Genomic DNA, 20534 nt, shown 5'->3' on the forward strand with positions numbered 1-20534 from the left:
GCCCATTTTTAGATAGAAGAATCTGGGGCTCTCAAGATGCACCTGATCAGCGCAATAGAACGCCTTTCGATTCCCCTTCCTTAAAGAGCCCTGAATCTCCCCGCGCCCCAGTTCCAGACCCGTTTTGAAATCTAGAGCAGAATAAGCTTTAACGACCGTGACTACAATTGAGACTGCGATACTAGTGGATGACGCCACCTGGCCCACTACACTTGAACGCCCTGTTCACGTTTTTTTCTCTGAGATAGTGCGCCGTTTCTTTTGGTCTACACCGACGTCGTCAAAAAGCTTCCACCGTCGACAACAGTTTGACTGAGGGCTAGTCTTTCGGCAATCCACATCTCATCCAGGTATTCATGGCTGCCTCATCCCGGTCATCGGGTAAACGGCTTCCCATAAGCTGCCAGGCTTGTCGAACACGAAAGATCCGGTGCTCACGCGACGGACGCCCATGCCAGACATGTGTCAGACGAGGCCTGGGGGCAGAAGACTGCATCTATCTCGGCCAGCCCCGTCTATCAACTGAGCAAACTGGGACAGCAGATCTAACGGTGCAGAATGAGCTTCTTGCTCGAATCCGCAATCTAGAGGGAATGCTGCATAAACAGGCCAACTCACAAGCAGGGACACCGGTGGCAAACTCCCCAGGGGTGGCGTGAGTACAACGGGCAGTTTTTCGGAGTCTGATTTTGGGACAGCACTCGACTGGGATTTCAAGAGCCCGATGTTAGGCAACATCGGGACTCTTCATACTTCGCCCTCGGGACATGTTCGCTACGTGCCACAGGCATCGCAATGGGAGTCGGTTGTCGCAAAGAGCTCCGCTGCGGAGTGCTTGCGAGATTCAGATGCGGATCTGGTGGACGATGACGACTTGCAGATCCCATTGGCTCGGAACGGGAGCATATCTCGCTCGGAACTGCTGGGGCTGCTTCCGCCTGGGCAGTACTGCGATACTTTGAAAGAAGTATACTTCCGCGTTTTCTCTCCGGTGAGTACTCCCATCTCATTTGTAGCGGCCTAGCGAGGCATGGGGACTAATCTTTACAAGGTTTTCCATATTCTCCATGATATGACGTTTGAGGCAGAATACCAACAGTTCTGCCACGATCCCTCAAGTGTTTCAATAGCATGGCTGTCTCTGCTTTTCGCAATACTGGCTATTGCTGTAAGTGCGCTTGATGACGATGACCCACTTCTCTCTGACCTCGGCGAGAGGACTGTCAGTCGAAACATCAAGGTTCTTTCTGCCCGCTACCGGTCTGCAGCTCTTCGCTGCCTGGCGGCTGACGGTGTCATGACTCGTCATTCGATTAGCTCTCTTCAAGCCTTGGTTCTCATAAGCTATGCAAGACTACAGCGCGGGCTCGCTTTCTGGACCTTGCTGGGACTCACTCACCATGTCGCCATTTCTATGGGATGCCACATAGATCCAGAACGATTTATGCTGGGTCCAATTGAGCGGGAGGAAAGGCGCCGTGTCTGGGCGGGGCTTATGCTGCTTTACACAATCCAGAATACCTCTTTCGGTAGCTTGGATCAACAGATGCTGTCACAAGATGTGAAGGTGCCAGCTGACGTGGATGACATCGATCTCCTCACGAGCCCTAGCATGCCGATAACCTCAGACCCATCGACTTCGCCATCCGCTGGCCGGCCGACTCAGATGACCTACCTTCTCCTCACGTTCAGGCTTTACAAGATATCCAATAAAGTCTGTGAGACTATCTTCAGCTATCCTCAATTGTCTCGATATTCTGTCTCTCAGCTCGAGGCCGAAATTTTAGCAGTTCGTGACATGTGTGATGCGCGCTACACGCTGGATTCCAATGAGGAGACTCTAGCAGTCCACCATCAAGCCAATCTGAACATCCTTTACAGCCAGATCCATCAACTTCTTCTGCTTCTCCTCCGTCCCACCCTCTGTCGATACCTCCAAGGCGAAATCACGCAGGAGACCAGCGACACGCGGGCCAAATGCATCTCATCGGCGAAGACATCGTTAACGATTTTCCAGACCTTGCTGGAAGCACCGCAATTCGCGCCTTACAAATGGTACACCAGTGGCCTAGGCAGCTTCCACGCATTCCATGCGGCTGTCGTTCTAGCGATCGGGCTTTTGCACCCCGAGAACCCCGCAGAATTCGATGAAATGAAAGCATTTCTCCGTCGAGCTCTCGAAATGTTCGCAGCCCTATCGGTACGAAGTATCTTTTGCAGCAAGGCAGTGCCCGTTGTTCGCCAGATCATGTATGTGCCCCTACGTAGGACATCTTACCCTTGATCTCATACTAACATCTATCAAGTGACGTCGCTTCGACTCAATACAGCCAGGCCAAGCAGCAGTCGAAAATGCAGATCCGGCATACACAACCATCACCACCCCAGCCACTGCCTCATTATCAATACGAAGCGCAAGCCCAAGTGTTCCCTTTGGCACACAGCATGCCCACCGGGACAATGTCGGAAAGCTTCCTTTTGTCAAATCCCCTGGCCCACTCGCCCGTACCCACTGTCTCTTCCTCAACCAGCGAACCGACTATGCATTCGAGTTTTGGGATCCACCTGCAACCGCAGAATTGGCTGGGTCCCACATCCATCCCGTGGGATACGTTGAATCCGTCAATGGGATCGTATCCGCCGGAATCATAAGCTGCTTAAGCAAGGGGCGTCTTTTAATCCGTTCTACTTGTTGTTAATTATCATCTTTTCTTCTTTGGAGGAACCCAAAAAACCGCGGACAAGGCTGGACTTTGTTTCATTTTAATGCGACCATGATGAATGACTGAGATTTCCTCCTCATATGTTCAAGTTGCTACGGAGTAGTTGCAGGTTAAATTGTTATAAAAGATCTGAATTCGATAGAGTAACATAGACTATTGCTATTCACTTGATCAAGCTCTCGTCAAGACCAGACAGATGAAATCTTTAATACTGGTACTAGGAAATTATTATCCATTGTTGTCAGCGACACGTCTACAAATTAACATCTTCTCATGAGGCAAGGCCAACAATTTTGAAGCCGGAAGCGTGTCCGCGGTAAGCAGGACGTATGTAATTAAGGGCATCAAAATGGCCACAGTCGAGATGTATCCAATGGCCGTTCTCGAAGAAGCCACAGGTCACAAATGTTTCCTGCGATGCAACTTCACTTGGCGGAAACGAGATCGGTGATAGCTTCAGCCGACCATCAAGTGGCAATAGCGCTTGAGCTTCCTTGGATGCTCTGCAACACAATGAGCATTCTGTCAACACGTGGGATTCCAGGGCATTGCATCGTTGGGGCGAAGGGCGCTGCCTCGCTCGCGCCACTTGCACAATTTCTATCAAAAGCGCTCGAAAAATCCCTCCTAGAAGAATGGTACAAAACTTCATGGGTACAGCAGCTACTGGCCTTAGTACCATTCGATGTTCGCCGTCTGCCCCGATGACTACTCCTCCACGGAGCCTGTGTCCAACGGGCAGAACTATATCTCCTCTTAATCGCCTTGGGGGCGCCTCCCGACCACTCTGGGATCTCCCTGGTTCGTCAAGGGTCAACGCTGAGCAGAAGGGCACGAGCTCGGATCGCCAGGACTGTCTCGTAACTCTGCCAGGTTCATTCTTCGCACCCTAGGCTATCGGTGGGAACTTTTGGGCTTTTTTATTCTCGTACCAAGATCGCCGCCTCGTAGCCATCTTCTCCTGACCAGACAGCGTACGGGTAACCCCTGCTAAGCTGCCGACCCCCCCCCCCAGGTGTCTTACTCTGACACAGTGGTGGTGACCATGGGCAGGCAGAGAGTATTATCAGTTGAGAATCGGTTGAAAGCCAGAATGTCAGTCTGGTATAGACCACTCCACGTGCCCAAATTAGGATGCGTTCAGCCACTAGTATGTGCACATTGGTCTGCCTGATCTGCCCGAGTATGCGAGCTGTGTTCCACCACACGATACCTCAGCACCTTCTAGCCGCCCTCTGTTCCACCGTAGTACGATTTGCCATAATTCACCGGGACACATGCAAAGCAAACGCAATCCTCAACGTCATTCTGGAGGAAAAGAGCTGGTCTCTGCCAGGAAGTCTCCTCGGAAGACCTCGTCATTTGTATTACCCAGCGACCTGGCGACGTCGCAATGCTTTGTACTGTATCAGTCGCATACGCAATTCTTAGAGGGGTCAATACGAAAGCCGTGGCACCCCGAGAGTTTAGTAAATGTGTACGCAGATTGGAACTGCGTACTCTCTATACCCTCGAGACCCTCGAGACCCGTTGAGGCCCTGACGTCATCGATGGGGCAATGCCCCTCATCCCAAATCGCCGAAACTCGAAAAGTTGGCAATAGGACTGGTGGTTCGGAAGAAACTGAGGAAAGATGAAACTTAAAGCTGAGACTCCGTGAGCTTCATTGTGAAGGTGAGGGGGGGCGTATGTTCCGGGGCTTCACAGCCTCACTGGCTGAGGCTAGCGCTGAAGCTCCTGCCCGCCTCGACTCTTGTCGGGGCGTGCATGAGGATACGAGGTAGTCTGCCGCAAATCTGCCTCAAGTCTGCCTCAAGAAGCGCCTTGGGAAGGATCCACCCAGGTTTCCGTGGTGCTGAGCGGGAAGGAACCACGGGGAAGCGAATATCAGACCCTGTAGGCCCAAAGTAGGACGGGAAGTAAACAATCCAAGCCACCATTTGTTGCCACAGGTCTGTCCCCCTTTGGCTGCAGTGTTTTTGGCCCGCCGTGCGTTGACGGGGCGCGATTTCTGCACCTCCAGAGCCTCAGGTGATGCGCTTTAAAGTTCGCCTTTGTTACCCCTCCTCCCAGTCTCAAAATCACCAAATCGCGACACCTCAACGCACTCGAACCCTCAAATCCTGGAGTCTCTCCTGCTTTCCTATCTATCTACATTCTTCCCCTTCTTTTCTGGCCACGCCCAACCTACCGTCCCGTCCCACTTGCTGCCTGAGAGCCCGATCTCCACAAGAGGCTCGCGGATCGACGACTAAGGGCTAGTAAGGCCACCTGCTGCCCGACGGTGCGGTCATTGTGAATCATTCAGGCAGGCCCTGTTCGATCGCCTTCTGGAAGCCCGAGTTCAACCGGAACGACATCATTCAGTCGCCGAATCCAGTCAAGTCGAAGGCAAATCACCGCTTTGCTACCCCACTTACCTGCGCCCCCCCTCAAATCCCTCTCTGCCCCTCTATTTCCGGGCCCCTCTCAAATCCTCATTTGTCCCTCTTGCCAAACTTCCATCGCTTTGACCTTATCATCTTCTCGTTCTCTGCACACATCCACGTACCATGTCGTACTATCGGGAGAGTGTGCGCGACGAGTACGACGACTACGACCGGCCCATCACCATCAAGCGCTACGTTGTTGGATCCGACGATCGCGACGACCGCCGCGACGACCGCCGAGATGAACTAGTGATTCGCCGCAGGACCGATCGCGAGGAGCCCCTGGAGATCCAGCGCTACAAGCGCGAGGTGGACTACTACCCCCTCCCCGTCGTTATGATGATGATTACGAACGTAAGTCTACCCCCAGAGCCCAGCATATCGGACCCATCTCCCAGTCCCTGGAATCCCTGGATATGCGGAGTCATTGCCATGACGAACGTCGTGAATATCGTGCACATCATGGTGGCTACCCCAGTCGTCGAGAACAATTAGTAATGGTTCCTAAAGCTCGCTATGTTAATTCCCGTGAATCCGACTACGAGATGGTACGTCGTTCCGATGCCGAGGACGACGTCTACTACCGTCGTCGTCGCTATGATGATCGTCGCTCCCGTCGCGATATAAGCCCGGATGATTCCATCTCCCAGACCAGCCGCCGTCGTCGCAGTGACCGAGACCGGGAGGATTACAGCAGCGATGACAGCATGGTCTATATTCGCAAAGAGACCCGTGACTACGACGACGAACACCCTCATCACCGCCGCCACCTGGCCGAGGGAGCTTTGGTAGGTATGGGTGCCGCAGAGCTTGTACGAAGCCGCAGCAAGCGGAATGGTAAGGAAGTGAGCCATGGCGTAAGCCATGCCGCGAAAACCGCCGGTGCCGGCGCCTTGGGTGCTGTTGCCGTCAATGCTGCTTCCCATATCCGTGACTACTACCGCAGCAAGAGCCGCAGCCGTCATCGCAGTCGTGGCCGTCACAGTAGAAGCCGCAGTCGCAGCCGCTCTCACTCCCACTCGCGTGCGAAGACCCTGCTCGAGCTGGGTGTGGGCGCTGCCGCGGTGGCTGCTGGTGTGGCCGCTCTTCGTAACAACAACAAGGATAAAGAAGAGCGCCGCTCTCGCTCCCGGAGCCGTTCCAAGTCCCGCGGTCGTGGTCTCAGCACGACTCGCTCTGAGAAGGGTGATGATCGCAGCTTGTCCCGGCGCCGAAAGCATATGATCGAGGCTGGCGCCGCTGGTGCAGCTCTGGGTGGCATTGCCCAATATGCCAGAAGCCGCTCGCGCTCGGGTAAGCACAAGCGGTCTCAAAGTCGATTGAGACAAGCCCTTCCAGTTGTCGTCGCTGGTCTGGGGACCGCAGCCGCCACTGGTCTCTACGAGAAGAAGAAGGCCGAAAAGCAAGAAAAAGAGGGAAAATCCCGTGAACGACGTCGTTCTCGATCTCACAGCCGCGGAGCTCCAATAGACGGGTCATACCCCGATCCCACTCGCGATTCGGCCGGTCTGATTGAATACGGCAACGGCGGTGTCGCCGGTAGTATCCCGGCTGACCACTACTACGGCCAGCCACCCAGCCCCGGCGCTCCATACTACTCTGATGGGCCCCGATCTTCCCGCAGCCGTAGCCGCAGTCGCCGCAGCCGCAGTCGAGGTCGCTACAGCAGCAGCCCCGACGAATCTGATCGGGAAAGACGCCATAGACACCGTCATAAGGGTGATCGCGATGACCGGGCACGTAAGTTCATCAATGACTTTTCCAAGACAATAATGGAAACGACTTCTAACAAGTTTCTTAAAGGCTATGATGGGGCTGATCCGTATGGGGACCTTTACAACCCAGGGCAATACCCCGAGGCACCCCTCCTCAACCCCCGCAGGGCGACAACTACTACCCCAATACCAACAATTTCCCCCCGCCACCTCCCTCTACGACCAATTTGAACGCGCCCCCAGGCCCATACAACCCGGCAGACTACCCTCCACCCCCGGGGCCGCGCCGCCATCGCAGCCCTACAATTATGGAGCCCCCGGCCAAGGTACGGAGACCTATGCCCCTCGACCTCGTCATGCCGATGAAAATGTGAGATCCAATCCCAAGGCTCAAGCCCAAGGAAGAGCGAGTGGGTTCTTTGAACCTGACGACGTATGATTAGAAACACCCGATTCTGACAGCGATTTAGCATTAGGCATTCCCAACGAAGAACCGTCCACGCCAGACTCCAAGGCCAAATTGAGCAAGAGCGTAGCTTTTGCTCTCGAACCACCCCAGGATTCTGGCTATGAGACTGACGACAGTGACTCTTCTTTGGACTCCCAGCGGAAACCCTCCGACCGCTCCTCTGGGCACCGTGGCCCTCTATCTTCGTCCCACCCACACCAGTCAAGCCAGTTTGCCTCTAATTCACACCCCCATGACCCTAATCGGAGGCCCCAGTCACCTGGCAGTTCCGACTCGGAATCGACCATAGATCTTCCCGATCGCTTCGACAAAAATGGTCGTCCGCTTTCACGCAACCCTGATCTATCTGAAATATTAAACGAAGATCCCCTGCTGCGGAAACTCACTCGACTGCTATTTTGATTATCCCTTCATTTCTTCATTGGAACCCGACCCGGTTTCGACTAGTACTGTGGGTGCCCTTAGTGATTTGGCTTCTCAAGTTTTGACTTTTTGAGTTTGTATCCGGGCTGGCTTTCTGATCTGTATTCGGTTTCTTACGACTGTATTTGCCTATGCCTCTCATGTCTTCTTATCTCCTTGGTCACCCTGCTTCGCTCCTACATGATTTCGCTATTACCTGCTACAATACGTTTGTGATTTATGAATGACTTGGACGCCCTGCTCAACGATGACGATTCACGGTTGACGTTCTACTCGCGCTAAACTGCCGTCTTTTGCCAATATTCCACTAATGTAGTCTTTCAACGCTCCTTCTTGACGAAATAACACCTTGATAGTACCGCAGAATGCTCTCCGCGCTGCACATCATCCAAACGTAGAACAGACGTATTCCACAACCGTGGAAGGGTGGGAGCAGGTCACATACCAGTGCTAGTACAAGTTTCATTCCGGATACATCTAATAGTCTTGCTAGTAGCTACTTGTTCAGCAACGCATGTTACGCATGATAGGTCGTGCGAAGATTGTCTGCCGCTCGATTAGAATAAATGATATTCATAAGATACTTCTCACGGACACATAGGGAAATCGTAAAATATGTGTACATGGCGAGGGGAAGGAAAATGGAATGGCAGGCGGCCAAGTAAGCGATGGAAGGCGGCCAAAACAAACACCCTACCCATCTGGTCGTAACAACATAAACCTCGCCTCAAGCGAAAAAAGATGGATCCTGTACAGAGAAAACGCGGACAAGTTAAGGTCATGGTCATGTCGAGGTGCACTGAACCTTCAAATGGTGACCCATAAGTCCATCCGATACAAGAACAACATTAGGAATGAGTATACATTGAATGCAAAATCAGACGAAAGGGACCCATCGGGTGCCCATCAGAGTGGGAATTTTTGCTTCTCTATTACGCCAAGAGAACAGACCCAAGAGGGAAGTAAAGCAAGAAGGGCTGTCGTAAATATGCAATCGTTCTATCGCTGAGAGGGGGAAAGTGAAAGGGAAAAAGGGAAAAGAAAACCAGTGATTATGCCATAAACTGTCGTTCAGAGAGTCGATCCTTGGGAGGTAGAATCGGGACTCGCGGGATCCGCGAGGAGGAAGGGGGAGCTTGGTCTCTTGAAAGAGATCGTGGCGGTTTCATTACTTGGAACCTTGTCGTCAGGGCCATTGCTGTCATCACTAGGGACAACCTTAACCTTGGAATTGACGGAAGCGGAGAAGTAGCGAGAGCTGAGGGGGATCTGGTACTTGATCACTCCGCGTGCAATCAAGTCGAACTGGTGTTGAAGGACTCGCTCCCAGCGCTCGGTACCACCTTCCTCGGTCTTGTTTCCAGGCCGAGGAAGACGGATCTGTCCTTTAGAAGTGGATGGGCGGTTGCTCCACGGTGAAGCCTCAAAGGAGAGTGGGGAGTCGAAATGGAAGACTCGGCCAAGCAACATGGTTTGGGAGTCGCTTTCAGGGTCATCGATAGGGTCGGTGCCATGATCAACGCCTCCTCCCTTGCTCTCGGTCGAGGTTGCGGCTTTCCTAGCCACCGATTCCGCCACGCACTCCATATTTCCGAGGCATCGGACAATCTGAGAAAACTGCCAGCGGCGCTGACTTTCCTTAGTACGTGGAAGAGGAAACTTCTCCAGCTCATCAGAACCGTGCTCGCGCCAAAATTTGTCTGTGCCGACATATCGACTCCGGGCGAAGATGTTGAGATCGGTGTCGTCGATTGTGAGAGGGAAAATGTTCGGGTTGACGGCCTGCACGTTGAGATCAAGCATGAGCTCCTGCTCGGAGGCCAACACGTTCTGGATATTAACGACCTGAACATCCAAAAGCGTTCGAGTCGCGGCAATGATGAATGAAGTCACCCCACCGGCAATAATCAGCAGTAGCAACAAGATGATGATACATGATCCATAGCGTGAAAAATACCCCCGTTGTCGTTGGGCCATGTATTCCATTTGGCGGAGACTTGTGCTATTAGGACGACGACCGGCACGACTGCGCGGAGGACGAGGGGTTACCAAGGGCGTGCCCTCGTCATCCGCACCTTCGGCTTCAAAATCATACACGTCGCCACCCTGTTTGGAGCTACCGAAGGTCTTGTAACCTGGATTTGACCGAGGGCTGGACCGTGAATGCCGAATGCTGCCAGTGACATGGCGTGGGGACTTAGGTTGATGTTGCTGATGCGGGAAAGGCGAGTTGCTGTCAAATATAGACTGATAACCTCCACCGTTGGTGCGGTGCGAACGCCCGAGGTGGAGATGTCGAGGGGTAACAGTGCCGGAAGCGTTCGTGTTTCGCACGGCGTCTCCATCTATAGACTCCCCGTCCAAGCTCCCATTGTAGGTATTGTTGGTGAATTTCATGCTTCGTTTCCCGGTAACACTGTGGTTTCCATTGCTGATGGCTGCCACTCGAACGGGCCGCTGATCAGCCTGGCTCGCCATCGAAGTTGCGCTGGGTGTTCGGGAATGATATCGCCGTTGCCGAGCGGGAAATGGATCAGGTGGGTTGGATTCGTATACAAATGTCTCATCAGAGTCAGACACATCAGCTTCATCCACGGCACTAGCCACCTTGGCCTCGAAGATATCTGCCTTGCTGGATGTAGGGCCCGTGGGCGGATTAATTCGTCGCTTCTTGGGATTGCGCTCTTTCCGGAGCATCCGAATTGTTTCTTCTGAGGCACGGCTTCTGAGGGGGGGCTTGATCAGTTCGACTGGCGTTCCCACGTTCGCCGGTCCCCACACCCAGAGAGACTTGAAGGATGGAATTCACCGTCTCAGTCTCCACGACCATATTGCGAACCGACCCATCAGCGGGCTTATTTCGAGCGCCAGCGCTAAGAGACGCCGTAGAACGTTGAGGCATAAGAGTCTTTGCGGGCTTTGTAGTTCCTGTGGCATTCGACGGCTCCTCATCTTTCGTGCCAGAACTTCGATTACCGCCACTGTCACTTCCACTTTCGGCATTCTGCTTCAACGCTCGAGGTGTCGGGTCTTCGTCGATTGTGTGTAACCGTGAATCATCCGGAGTGCTTGGTTTGAAGATGGATTCGCCGGAAGGAGTAGATGGGTTGCTGGCCAGTTCCTGAACCGTCTCCAGGGGTGGCCCTTGTCCACTGGCTCCCCTCGTGACCGCACGAGGAGCGCTTCGGTCGACCTGTCCATGCTCGTCTGGCGGTGATCGAGTTGACGACCGTTTGAGAGAGGTATTGGGCGGTGTAGATTCCGAATCTGTACGACGATTTCCCGCCCGTAGTGGCATATTGGTCTTCTCCGGACTGAGGACATTGGTTGGGGAGTCGGTCGAGGCAGGAGGGGGGAGGACGGGGGTACTGTCGGGATGTGCCGATTCTCGCGGGGCTGATGGCGTGGTGGTAGAAGGAGAGTGCCCGTTGGCGGACGAACGAGTCGGACTGGGCCGGTCTTGACTGCTCTTGCGGGATTGAGAGCGCACTCGGCCAACGGCGGATGAATTGACGGTTCGTGAAGATTTTCGGACCGGCGAAGACTCGCGGGATGAGACAACGGAGTTGGGACTGGACGGTGAAGCGGAGGTGACTGGGAAACTTGGTGCAAGTTTGGGCACTTGTGTCATGGCCAGAGTGGAGGACTTCCCACCCAGGTGAGGTAAATCGCCCATGTCGCTGTCGTTGGCCAACTCAGTGGGATCTGATGCGGCTTCCGGATCCTTGGCATCCCTGGTTCGACCAGAGGCACCGTGGAGGTAAGGCGGCCTCTCGGACTCCGCAGCCATGGTCGCTATCGAGCCGGGATAGGTTGACACGATACAGACAAGTCAGGAGACCCGAGAGGATGCCGGGGAAGGTTGGGCAGACACGAGGTCCCAAAAAGGGAATCGGAAAAGCAATGTTGCAGGATCGGGAATGGAGAAGTGAGACGCGGTGTTGGCAGGATGAAGGGCGAATAAGGGCGTGCCGCGGTGCCTAGCGGCAATGTTGCGCAGAGGGAAAGGTGTTACACGAGAGCAGGAGCAATAGCCGAAGCGCACATGCTGATCAACTTCAAGTAGGGGCGTGAACTGTAAGCAGGTAATAGATCGAGAAGATCAAGCACGGTTTTGTTTCCGGGGCAAAACCAGAACGTCTAGAACAAGGTGGCTCGGAGGTGGAGGGCGGTGGTTGGTGGGTGAGGATGGGGGCTGCCGATCCGGGTCGACGTTAGGACTAAGACTTGTTTTTTACCTGCTGGAGCCAGATGTGGCGCTCGCCAGGTTGAGCCTGCAGGGCCTGCAGAGAAGCCGGTGACCACAACCTCGTCCGGTGGCTAACGAAGAGGGTCAGGGCCGGCACCGGCAGGAAGGCCAATAACGGTGGCCCACGTCAGGTCCAAAGGTCTTGGGGCTGCAGGGGGAACACGCGGTCAACGGGTCTAGATGGGACGGTAGGAAACCATGGGTTTCTTTGGGAAAGAGGGGAAAGTCAACTTGGGATTAAAAGACCCAAAACACCCAGAAGAGAACCCAAAGAAACGTGAAAACGGAAATCCGGGGATTGTGAGATGACGCAGGGTAATCAAGACTGGTAAGAAACCGGAAAAGTAGGAAAGGGCGGCTGTCTTTTCTCCTGGCGTGAACGAGGTGAGACGATTTGCTTAGATCGTAAATTACGCCGTCTCCGTAATACCACAATCATGATGACCTCATCCAGGACGGACCTCGGGATGGAGCCCTGGAGATGTCGACCAACTCGGATTAGCGCACCAGCACAGGGTTATTGTCGCTTAGGAGTATTTTTTTACTGGAACCCTGGTATGGTTTTCTAAGTTGGTAGGCACGACTCGCCTGATTATCTCCACTGGCCCTTTAACAGACATCCCCCGTACTCTATCTCACATAGATAATGGGGTTGCTGGATCAACGATGGAACACACTAGCACGTACTATGGAGCCTGGGTTGGCTAGTGAATGTCGGTGTACAGACATCATCCCTAGCATTGCGAGGATAGAAAAAAAAAAATTATAAAAAGAATTTCAGAGTCAAAAAATCAATAACCGATTAAAGATAAGAATAAACTGGGAGCATTCGACGCCCGGTGGTATATACAAGGACAGAGCCAACTACGACAAACCCAAAATCATCCCACGTACAGACCCGTATATTGTCCATATTCAAAAACGCCAGGGAATGCTCAACTGATCCACTCCATGTATTTTGACAGAAGAGGATATTCTGCATATAGACAGAAGGACAGAAAGAAAAAAAATTGTTCCAGGAGGCCCAAGGCCGCGTCCACGCCACTGGGTCAACAAGGGTGAGGCAGTAAGACCCTATACGATTTTGTAGACCCGCTTGGCGATCACAAATGATAACGTTGCAAAGACGAACAAGCCGGCCGTAACTATCTCCATGGTCAGACTATCATGTGTGTGGGACTGCAGGGGCGCAAAACTACTTACTTGACCAGAACCAATTCAAGTTCTCAACGTCTTGACCTGGAACCTTGACGTTCATACCCCACATACCACAGATGATATTCATAGGAAGTACAATGGTACCAAGCACAGTCAGTTTACCCAAGACATCGGCGGTCTGCTCTTGCCGCTCATTCATAAGGATATTAATCTGGGCCAGGTAGTTGGAGTGTGCCCGAGACAGGATCCTACACCTCTCAACCATTAGCATTGTCTATCAGAAGCAAGATAAGACAGATTTTCACATACGTTTCGTAATGTGTTAAATTACCAGTCATGGTCATAATGTGGTCCTGAATATCACCCAGATACAAACCAATTTCAGACTTCGGAGCAACTTCCCACTGCTCATTGCAACGCTTCGCAAACCCCTTCACGACGTCGGCCTTGTTGCTGAGCAGGCGGTAGAGCCCCATCACCTTCTTCCGGCACTGGCCAACTCGTCGCAACATCTCTCCAGGACCAAACGAGGGAACAAGAGTATCGTTAGTTGCTCCGTCCTTAGACGCAGACGAATGCATCTGCATAATCATTTCATCTATTTCATCGACTTCATCTTCGATGGCTTGGATCAGAGGACCAAACACATCAGTGATATCGTCAATGAGAGCATAGGAAATCCAATCTGAGCTGAGAATCAGATAGTCCATGAGTTGCCGGATCCGCCGCCGTACATTGGCAGGGTGCGGTGTCTGGGAGAAGTGGAAAGAAATCACACCCTCGCGGAAGACAACAACGTACATGTTGACAGGCTCGAGGTAGTCTTCACTATTTCGATCTTGTTCGAAGGTACGATAGTTGACGAAGTAGTAGCTGCGGAAAAGCTCCACTTTCTCACGAGCTTCTTGCATCATGATGTCCTCTGCCGTCAATGCATGAATTCCAAAGGTTTTGGCAATAACTCGCATCTCTGCATCCGTGGGAGACAGCACGTCTAACCAAAAGGTAGGCCGAGGCCCATATCGCTTGGGTTTCGTTGCAATATGTGAAACGGAAGGTGAATTCTCACGGTGGGAAGGAGGTCGGCTCTCGGCAATGGCAGATAGTCGGTCCTGTTGTTTGCCTCCGTTTGGAACAGCTGCACCCGAGTCGGGGGCATTCCGGCCATTGCTAGGCATCCATGACGCTACACCATCTGTCGAGGAATGGAGATCCGGCTGTGATGATCCACCTCGAGGGCCCAAGCTGGCAGGAGGGGGAGGATTTTGGTGTTCGCTGGCGAAATGATCATCCTCCTCTTCGTCGGAAGACGAATCCTCCAACTCCGGCGGGTCTGGGATGAACAAGTCCCGGAAACTCCCACCAGGTTGCACCAACTCAGATATTGTCTGGGCGTGTATGGTGCTCTGAAATTCTTCGTTGAAATAGGTGAACCGATACGGCGCATCGTCTTCCTCACGACGCCACGTTTTGTACTGAGGACGCAATCGGCCCTCAATGAGCACCGGCTCGCTGATCTTTTTCACACGCACATCTCCGCTGCGATCCTCCTTCTCTTCGCGACTCCATTCCTCCAGGACCGAAAGATCTGGCCATTGTCGATGTCTCCGCCGCCGGCGCTCCCCAGTTTCGTCTCGTGATATCCGTGGGCCTTCATCCCCAAGCTCCGAGATCTGCGCGGGGAAGCAGACGTCCTCTTCGACCGGTAATGTAACCGTGCGGCGGCGGCGGAGCTCCTGTGATGATAATGGCTCAGTCGGTGACGCAGGCTCCGAGTTCTGGCGCGGCGATGCACCGTCCATGTCAATCACTGCATCATTCGGACGACCCACGGACTCCCTCCTATTTTCCAATGACCATGCCGATGGAAAGTCAAATTCCACACCGGTGACAACCGCGTCATCATAGTTCATCTCCGGGCCTTGCTTTGGCGACCCGGGCATTGAGGGTGGATTATTCACATCGTAATCGCGGTCTGCATCCTGGGGAAAATATGATGCGCTGTGGGTTGATTGGGAAGAGGGTGTCTGGCCGGTGGGTGGCCGTGGACGGCTTGACAGCGGACTAGTACGAATGTCTGCTCCGTAGCGAGGGTGTCCGAGGTATTTCGTACCAAAGGTGTTCGGTCATTGACGTCTGATCCATCGCTCTCTTCATCCTGTTGATTTTGAGACTTCCCCCCTGACGCATTGGTACGAGACCGCGAATCGGTGGATCGGTAGGCGCTGGCGCTGGCGAGGAGGGAGCTGGGGCGAAATGACGAGGGGAGCCGGCTATCTCGGCGAGGTCGCATCATTGGCTGGTCCCTAGATTGTCACGACACCAGGGTTAGAGAATCGATCCTCGTGCAGTGGGCATCGCAGACAGCTTACCGGTGATCTAGCAGCGCATCGCTCTCAATGCTGGTATTGCTCAGGTTATTTCCTAATTTGTAGAACGGCGGTTTGTCCTTCGATAATGGCCGGTCACCTTCCATCACGTCTCTTGCATCACCGGTCCCTGAAGAAGTAGCAGGCCGCTCATGCGAGGTGAGGTTTTCTGCGGAAGTGAAAACGGCTTGCTGTCGATTGCGGGGCCTGCGTTTATTCTTCTTTTTGCGCTTCTGGTTTCTGGAAGGAGCCCCAGCGCCATTCTCGGGCGCAGGGATCTGCGAGCGGGACCCGGATGACATGGGTGGTGCAGGGCCTTGAGCTGAGGCGTCCATTGGACCGTTCCCGGGTTTCTTATCGGAGGAAAGTGGGTAATCGTTAGGTCGAGTGCCTTTCGCTGGACGTGAGGATGAGGCGGGGGTTGCGGGCGGGAGAGAAGCGCTCAGAGCGCCGGGTATGTCGGCTCTCTCCATTGCCGCGCCAGGATCTCAATGTAATCGATCACGCAGATCGGGGTTCTCCTATGGGAATGGCAATATGGATGCCAGATCGGTGAAGCGCAGCTTGAGCCCGATTCAGTTGGCACCTGGGCAGCGAAGAGAAACTTCACCTGAGCTCGCTGATTGATTGAAGTGGACCAGCACGCTGATAAGGTCGCGAGAAGGCTGCACACGTGAGCTTTAGCCGTTTTCTGTTTGCAATAGTTCGGTATCGGTTGGACCCGAGCTTCTCATGTTCCGCAGATCAATGATGGACGGTAAGCTGGATCTTCAGCAGCTCCAGCTCTAAGTTCAAGCTGGCCACGGATGACGCATATGGCGAGACAGTGTGCAACATAGGAGGAAGGCTTACAAGGTCAATAGCCACATGAAACGAGGGAGCAACGATAGCAAGAGGCGAGACCACCTTGGAGAAAGCTTATGTCTGGCTGAAGAGCACACGTCACACCATGAACAGAAGAATTCAGCTGAAGTCCCAGGGGGACAAAGACTTCATTCCCGAAACGGAAGGATGAGGTCAGCCAGGGCTTCAACCATGAGTTCGACTTTTCTGGTTCTGCCGATCAACCTGGAGATGAAAATGCTAGGAAAATACCCGTAGATCAAAATTTCGACGCAGCTACTTCAAGTTGAATTTGTGATTTATGACATGACGCTGTGTATGCTACTGTGTACTTTGATAAGGGAACGCAAGTCACAACCGCGACTCATGGGCAGCTTCAGCTTATCAACAAATTATAGAGACAAGGGCTACAATGTGGAGGTTCTTGTAATGACAGTAGGATACGAATTCTATTACAGTGTCGTGGCAGAAGTACAAGTCATCACTTCATCAGACATCAAAGATAGTAAATACATGTTCAATAGCCTTAGATCCCGGAAAACATTGGAACAGGCAAAGTAAAAAACATGAAAAGAAGTAAATAAAACTCAATAACAAACTAAGCATAGATAACTCCATAGGACCCAAGACCACGCACCAGAGAAAATAGAGATGGAAGAGGAACGCAACGCCAGAGTGCCATGGCACTATTAAAACACGTTGAAGAAAGAGAAGGGGAAACCATGGACTGACAATTCAATCGGAGTGTGACGCCTCAGATCGGATTACTACCCATGTCCATGGTGAATGTTGAAGGAGCCACGCTGTGAACGGATTTGCTGGCATCAAAGGACATACGGTCGCCGCTCATCATGCGAGAAATTTTTTTGTCTTTGCCAGGGCGAGCAACGAGGACTTGAGCGGGGCAGACGACTTCCTCTTCGTCGCCCTCGCCCACATCGTCGCCCTTCTTGACAACAAGAGGAAAGAGTACAATGCGGACCACAGCCTGTTGCGCCTCCAACTCCTCGTTGGAGGTAGTTTCACCGCTGCGTTCATTCATCAGCGATGCATTGAAGTACACTTGGCGGGCAAGGTCTCCATTGGTGTCGTATTCGGGCTGGAGGGGCGGGAGCATGATGAACTCCGCCAACTGAGTTCGCATCTCCAGAGAGAGATTGACAGCGATACGTAGCACCTTGCGGAGAGATTCGAGCAGCTGCGCCTCTTTGTTAGACGGAGGTGGAAGGACACGTGATAAGGTGTCGAAGATTTCCAAAGCTACGGCTTCGGTGTCATTTTGGCGTTGAGCAGCAAAGGCTGGGCGGCGAGACAGCAGAGTCAAGGTGGTAGCACGCCATCGGTTGACGGCGCGTTTGGGGCCAACCTCCGCTAGCTGTTTCTCCAAGGACTTCAATTTCTGACGCTGCTCTCGGTCCATACCGAAGAGGTATCGAGTAAAGATGTATTCCCATACCATGGTCATGACTACTGACATGAAGACGTCACGACGGCGCACGCGGTCGGCCAGGTATGCCTCGGAATCGGAACCATCCAGAAGGGCATTGTCGTAGCGATCCGAGATTTTCTCGTCATTCACTTCACTGAGGGAACGGCAGCGAAGATTATCGGAGTACTTGGAAAAGCGCAAAACCCATTGTTGGACATGGCCGCAGAGTTTCTGGCACGCGGCGTCGAAGTAGTCTTCATCGTGGAGGACAAGAACGTTGTCGTTGACGGATGCCGAAATTTGTTGCTGGAGTTCTTGCACCTTGTCGCGAGCGGCCTCGAGCTCTTGGCGCAGACGACGTAGTTCGGCATCTTTCTGGGCCAACGCCGATTCAATCTCGTGTCGCACGCGAGATTCCATCTGGAGGAGAGATCATCGTGTTGCGACCGTAGGTCCTCCAATGCGCGGGTTGATGAGTTGCGCACACGGGTGACCTCTTCAGCATGGGCGGCAGCGAGGGCAGCATTAGATGCAGTCAAGCTCTCATTCTCCTGGGTCAACCGCGCCATTTCCTTCTGTAGCCAATCCACCGAGGTCTTGAGTTGTTCCACCTCGGCTTCCTTGTCCCGCAGGTCGCCACCCTTGAGGTTGAGGGCCTGGTCGCTCTTTCGGCGGGCGACACTGGCATTGCGCAATCTATCCTCAGCTTCATCGCGAGCGGCAGCGAGTAATCGATTCTCGGAAATCAGTTGATCAAGGCGGGATTCGAGTTCATTTAGGTGTTGCATGCTGCGACGGCGGCGGACACTAGGCGGTCGGCTGGGCGACCGCGGGGAGTTGGGAGTCTCACCCCATCCCTCCTGGGAAACCATTAGTAAACAAACAAACAAGACCCAGAAGGCCCTTTCGTCAAGACTTCGGGAGATAAAAGGATTAACTTACATAGACATCTGACATGTTTTGCAGCGGGCCTTTGCCCTTGTCAGTGACAGGGTCGTAAGAGGAAGAAGAGGGGAGCTGATCGAGATCGGAACTAGGAGGCTGGGAGTCTAGCGCACGACTAGCCCCCCGCAGATCACTACTGGTGCTCCGATTCGTGCGACGCAGCTTGCCCTTGCTACTGGTGGGCTTCAGCACAGGCATCCCATGATCCGGAGTTTTGAGAATTGGTGACTCGTTGCCTCTCATGCTTTCTTGACTTCGCCGAGTCTGCTCATTTCCCGGCGTTGGCCAAGTCTCTCGAGCTAAGGCATTGTCGGTGAATTTTCGCACGGGAGTAATTGGTCGAGGTAAGACATGTTCAGGTTTGATCTCCAAGTGAGGAGTTTTGTTGTGCTTGGTCGATTTCTCCACCTCCCCTGGCTCTTGCTCCGCGATTGTTCCCAGTGGAGTTCGAGGTCTGGAGAGGGATTCATGTTCCGCAACAGGACCTCCAAAGAGTGACCGAGGTGGCGAAGGGATTTGCGTAGCAGGAATAGGAGACTCATCTAGACTCCACGTACGGGGGGTATGTTGGTGTCGCCCATGGATGATAGATGATGATCGGCGTAATCCACTCAACTGTTCGGTGTCGGCATGGAATTGCGATGGCAGGGGGTGCCGTGGCGAGGACGGGTCTTCAGTCCGAGTAGACGGGGATGAGCTAAAGAGCACTGAAGATCGTTCCTTTGATGCAGGTTGCATTGGCAGTGACGATAAATCTCGCGAGAGCTTCTCGCTCTGTACCAGGAGCTCTGGCTCATGGGGAAATTCCTCCGTCGCTGCAAAGATATCGCCCATTGAAGCATCACGTATCGTAAGTGAAGGACTGATGCCCCTTGTGGCCTCAGCTGGTTGCTCATAGGTGGTGTCAACGATTTCTTTGATATCACTGGTCGCTTCGAGGGGTGCTTCCGAGACGGGGATCGCAATATCGCGATTAGCTTCCAAGTCCACTGCATTCTCTTCCTCAGCACTATCTTTTGGCGACGGTGATGGCTGCTTCACGGCAGATCGTTTAAACCCTCCACGGGGCAAATCAGGGAACAGGCTTGCAAGCTTGGAGCCTCCAGGGGTTGTAGTTCTTGCAGGAGGCTCAGTCTCAACCTGTTGGGGAGCAGGAGCTTCCACTGGCGGCTCCGGCTGGAGATCGAAGTTCTTGGGGGAACTCTCTGTAGCCGGAGCTGGCTCATCCATTCCCGATTTCTTCTCGTCCTTAGACGTTTCAGCTGGTAGCTCACTCCAAGGTTCATCTTCAATTGGCTTATTGTTTTCTTGTCTTGCTTCTCTCAATGCCTCCGGGATAGCCGCTTCATCATATTCTTCAATAGTGTCTGAAACGGGGATGGGGAGAACAGGATCAGTCTCAGTGACGTGATCTTGCACCGGCTCAGGCTGTTCTGATTTGCTTTGTTCCCACTCAATAGTAGGCCACTCTTCGTCATCCTGATTTATCTCACGTTGAGTCGAGAGCGGGAGCGAGATATCAGCATCAGCGTGGGTTTCTTTGTCAAGTGAGATCGTGTTGCCTTCTTGAGAAACTGAGACGGCTTGACTGGCCCTCTTTGCCTTCTTTGCAGCTTTTTTCGAGGCCTTTCGTGAAATTGACGCAGGTTCCTCGGTAGGTTGAGAGTTGACTATTGTTTCGGACTCGAGCGCAGGACCAGGCTGAGTTGGTAATTCCGGCAGAAGTTCCCGCATTGGCTTCGGCTCAGCCGCTAATGGTTGCTCTTCTAAGGGGTTTGACTT

General features: G+C 53.2%; 6 protein-coding genes across 6 annotated transcripts; 2 read left to right on the forward strand and 4 right to left on the reverse strand.

The window, feature by feature from the left end:
• Positions 1–724: 724 nt before the first annotated feature.
• Positions 725–2652, forward strand: N7468_005664 (fungal specific transcription factor domain-containing protein; the record flags this gene model as incomplete). Its single annotated transcript, XM_058474960.1, has 3 exons — positions 725–991; positions 1052–2250; positions 2307–2652. The coding sequence occupies 3 exons, from the start codon at positions 725–727 to the stop codon at positions 2650–2652; spliced, it is 1812 nt and encodes a 603-aa protein (XP_058330700.1).
• A 2623-nt stretch (positions 2653–5275) lies between these two features.
• Positions 5276–7738, forward strand: N7468_005665 (DUF3824 domain-containing protein; the record flags this gene model as incomplete). Its single annotated transcript, XM_058474961.1, has 5 exons — positions 5276–5506; positions 5551–6778; positions 6825–6892; positions 6956–7277; positions 7338–7738. The coding sequence occupies 5 exons, from the start codon at positions 5276–5278 to the stop codon at positions 7736–7738; spliced, it is 2250 nt and encodes a 749-aa protein (XP_058330701.1).
• A 1092-nt stretch (positions 7739–8830) lies between these two features.
• Positions 8831–11549, reverse strand: N7468_005666 (putative phospholipid metabolism enzyme regulator; the record flags this gene model as incomplete). The annotated part of the gene is given in 2 exon segments (XM_058474962.1): positions 8831–10549; positions 10569–11549. The coding sequence occupies 2 exon segments, from the start codon at positions 11547–11549 to the stop codon at positions 8831–8833; spliced, it is 2700 nt and encodes an 899-aa protein (XP_058330702.1).
• A 1533-nt stretch (positions 11550–13082) lies between these two features.
• On the reverse strand, positions 13083–16008 carry N7468_005667 (magnesium transporter CorA family protein; the record flags this gene model as incomplete). The annotated part of the gene is made up of 5 exons (XM_058474963.1): positions 13083–13153; positions 13212–13414; positions 13476–15148; positions 15280–15472; positions 15539–16008. 5 exons carry the CDS (start codon positions 16006–16008, stop codon positions 13083–13085), a joined length of 2610 nt encoding a protein of 869 aa, XP_058330703.1.
• Positions 16009–17132: 1124 nt separating this feature from the next.
• N7468_005668 (uncharacterized protein) lies at positions 17133–18679 on the reverse strand (the record flags this gene model as incomplete). The annotated part of the gene is made up of 2 exons (XM_058474964.1): positions 17133–18227; positions 18293–18679. The coding sequence occupies 2 exons, from the start codon at positions 18677–18679 to the stop codon at positions 17133–17135; spliced, it is 1482 nt and encodes a 493-aa protein (XP_058330704.1).
• Positions 18680–18740: 61 nt separating this feature from the next.
• Positions 18741–20486, reverse strand: N7468_005669 (uncharacterized protein; the record flags this gene model as incomplete). Its single annotated transcript, XM_058474965.1, has 1 exon — positions 18741–20486. The coding sequence occupies one exon, from the start codon at positions 20484–20486 to the stop codon at positions 18741–18743; it is 1746 nt and encodes a 581-aa protein (XP_058330705.1).
• Positions 20487–20534: the final 48 nt, after the last annotated feature.

This window comes from Penicillium chermesinum (assembly GCF_028974085.1).
Source record: "Penicillium chermesinum strain IBT 19713 chromosome Unknown utg000004l:1.0-3345178.0:1.0-3348027.0, whole genome shotgun sequence".
NCBI lineage: Eukaryota > Fungi > Ascomycota > Eurotiomycetes > Eurotiales > Aspergillaceae > Penicillium > Penicillium chermesinum.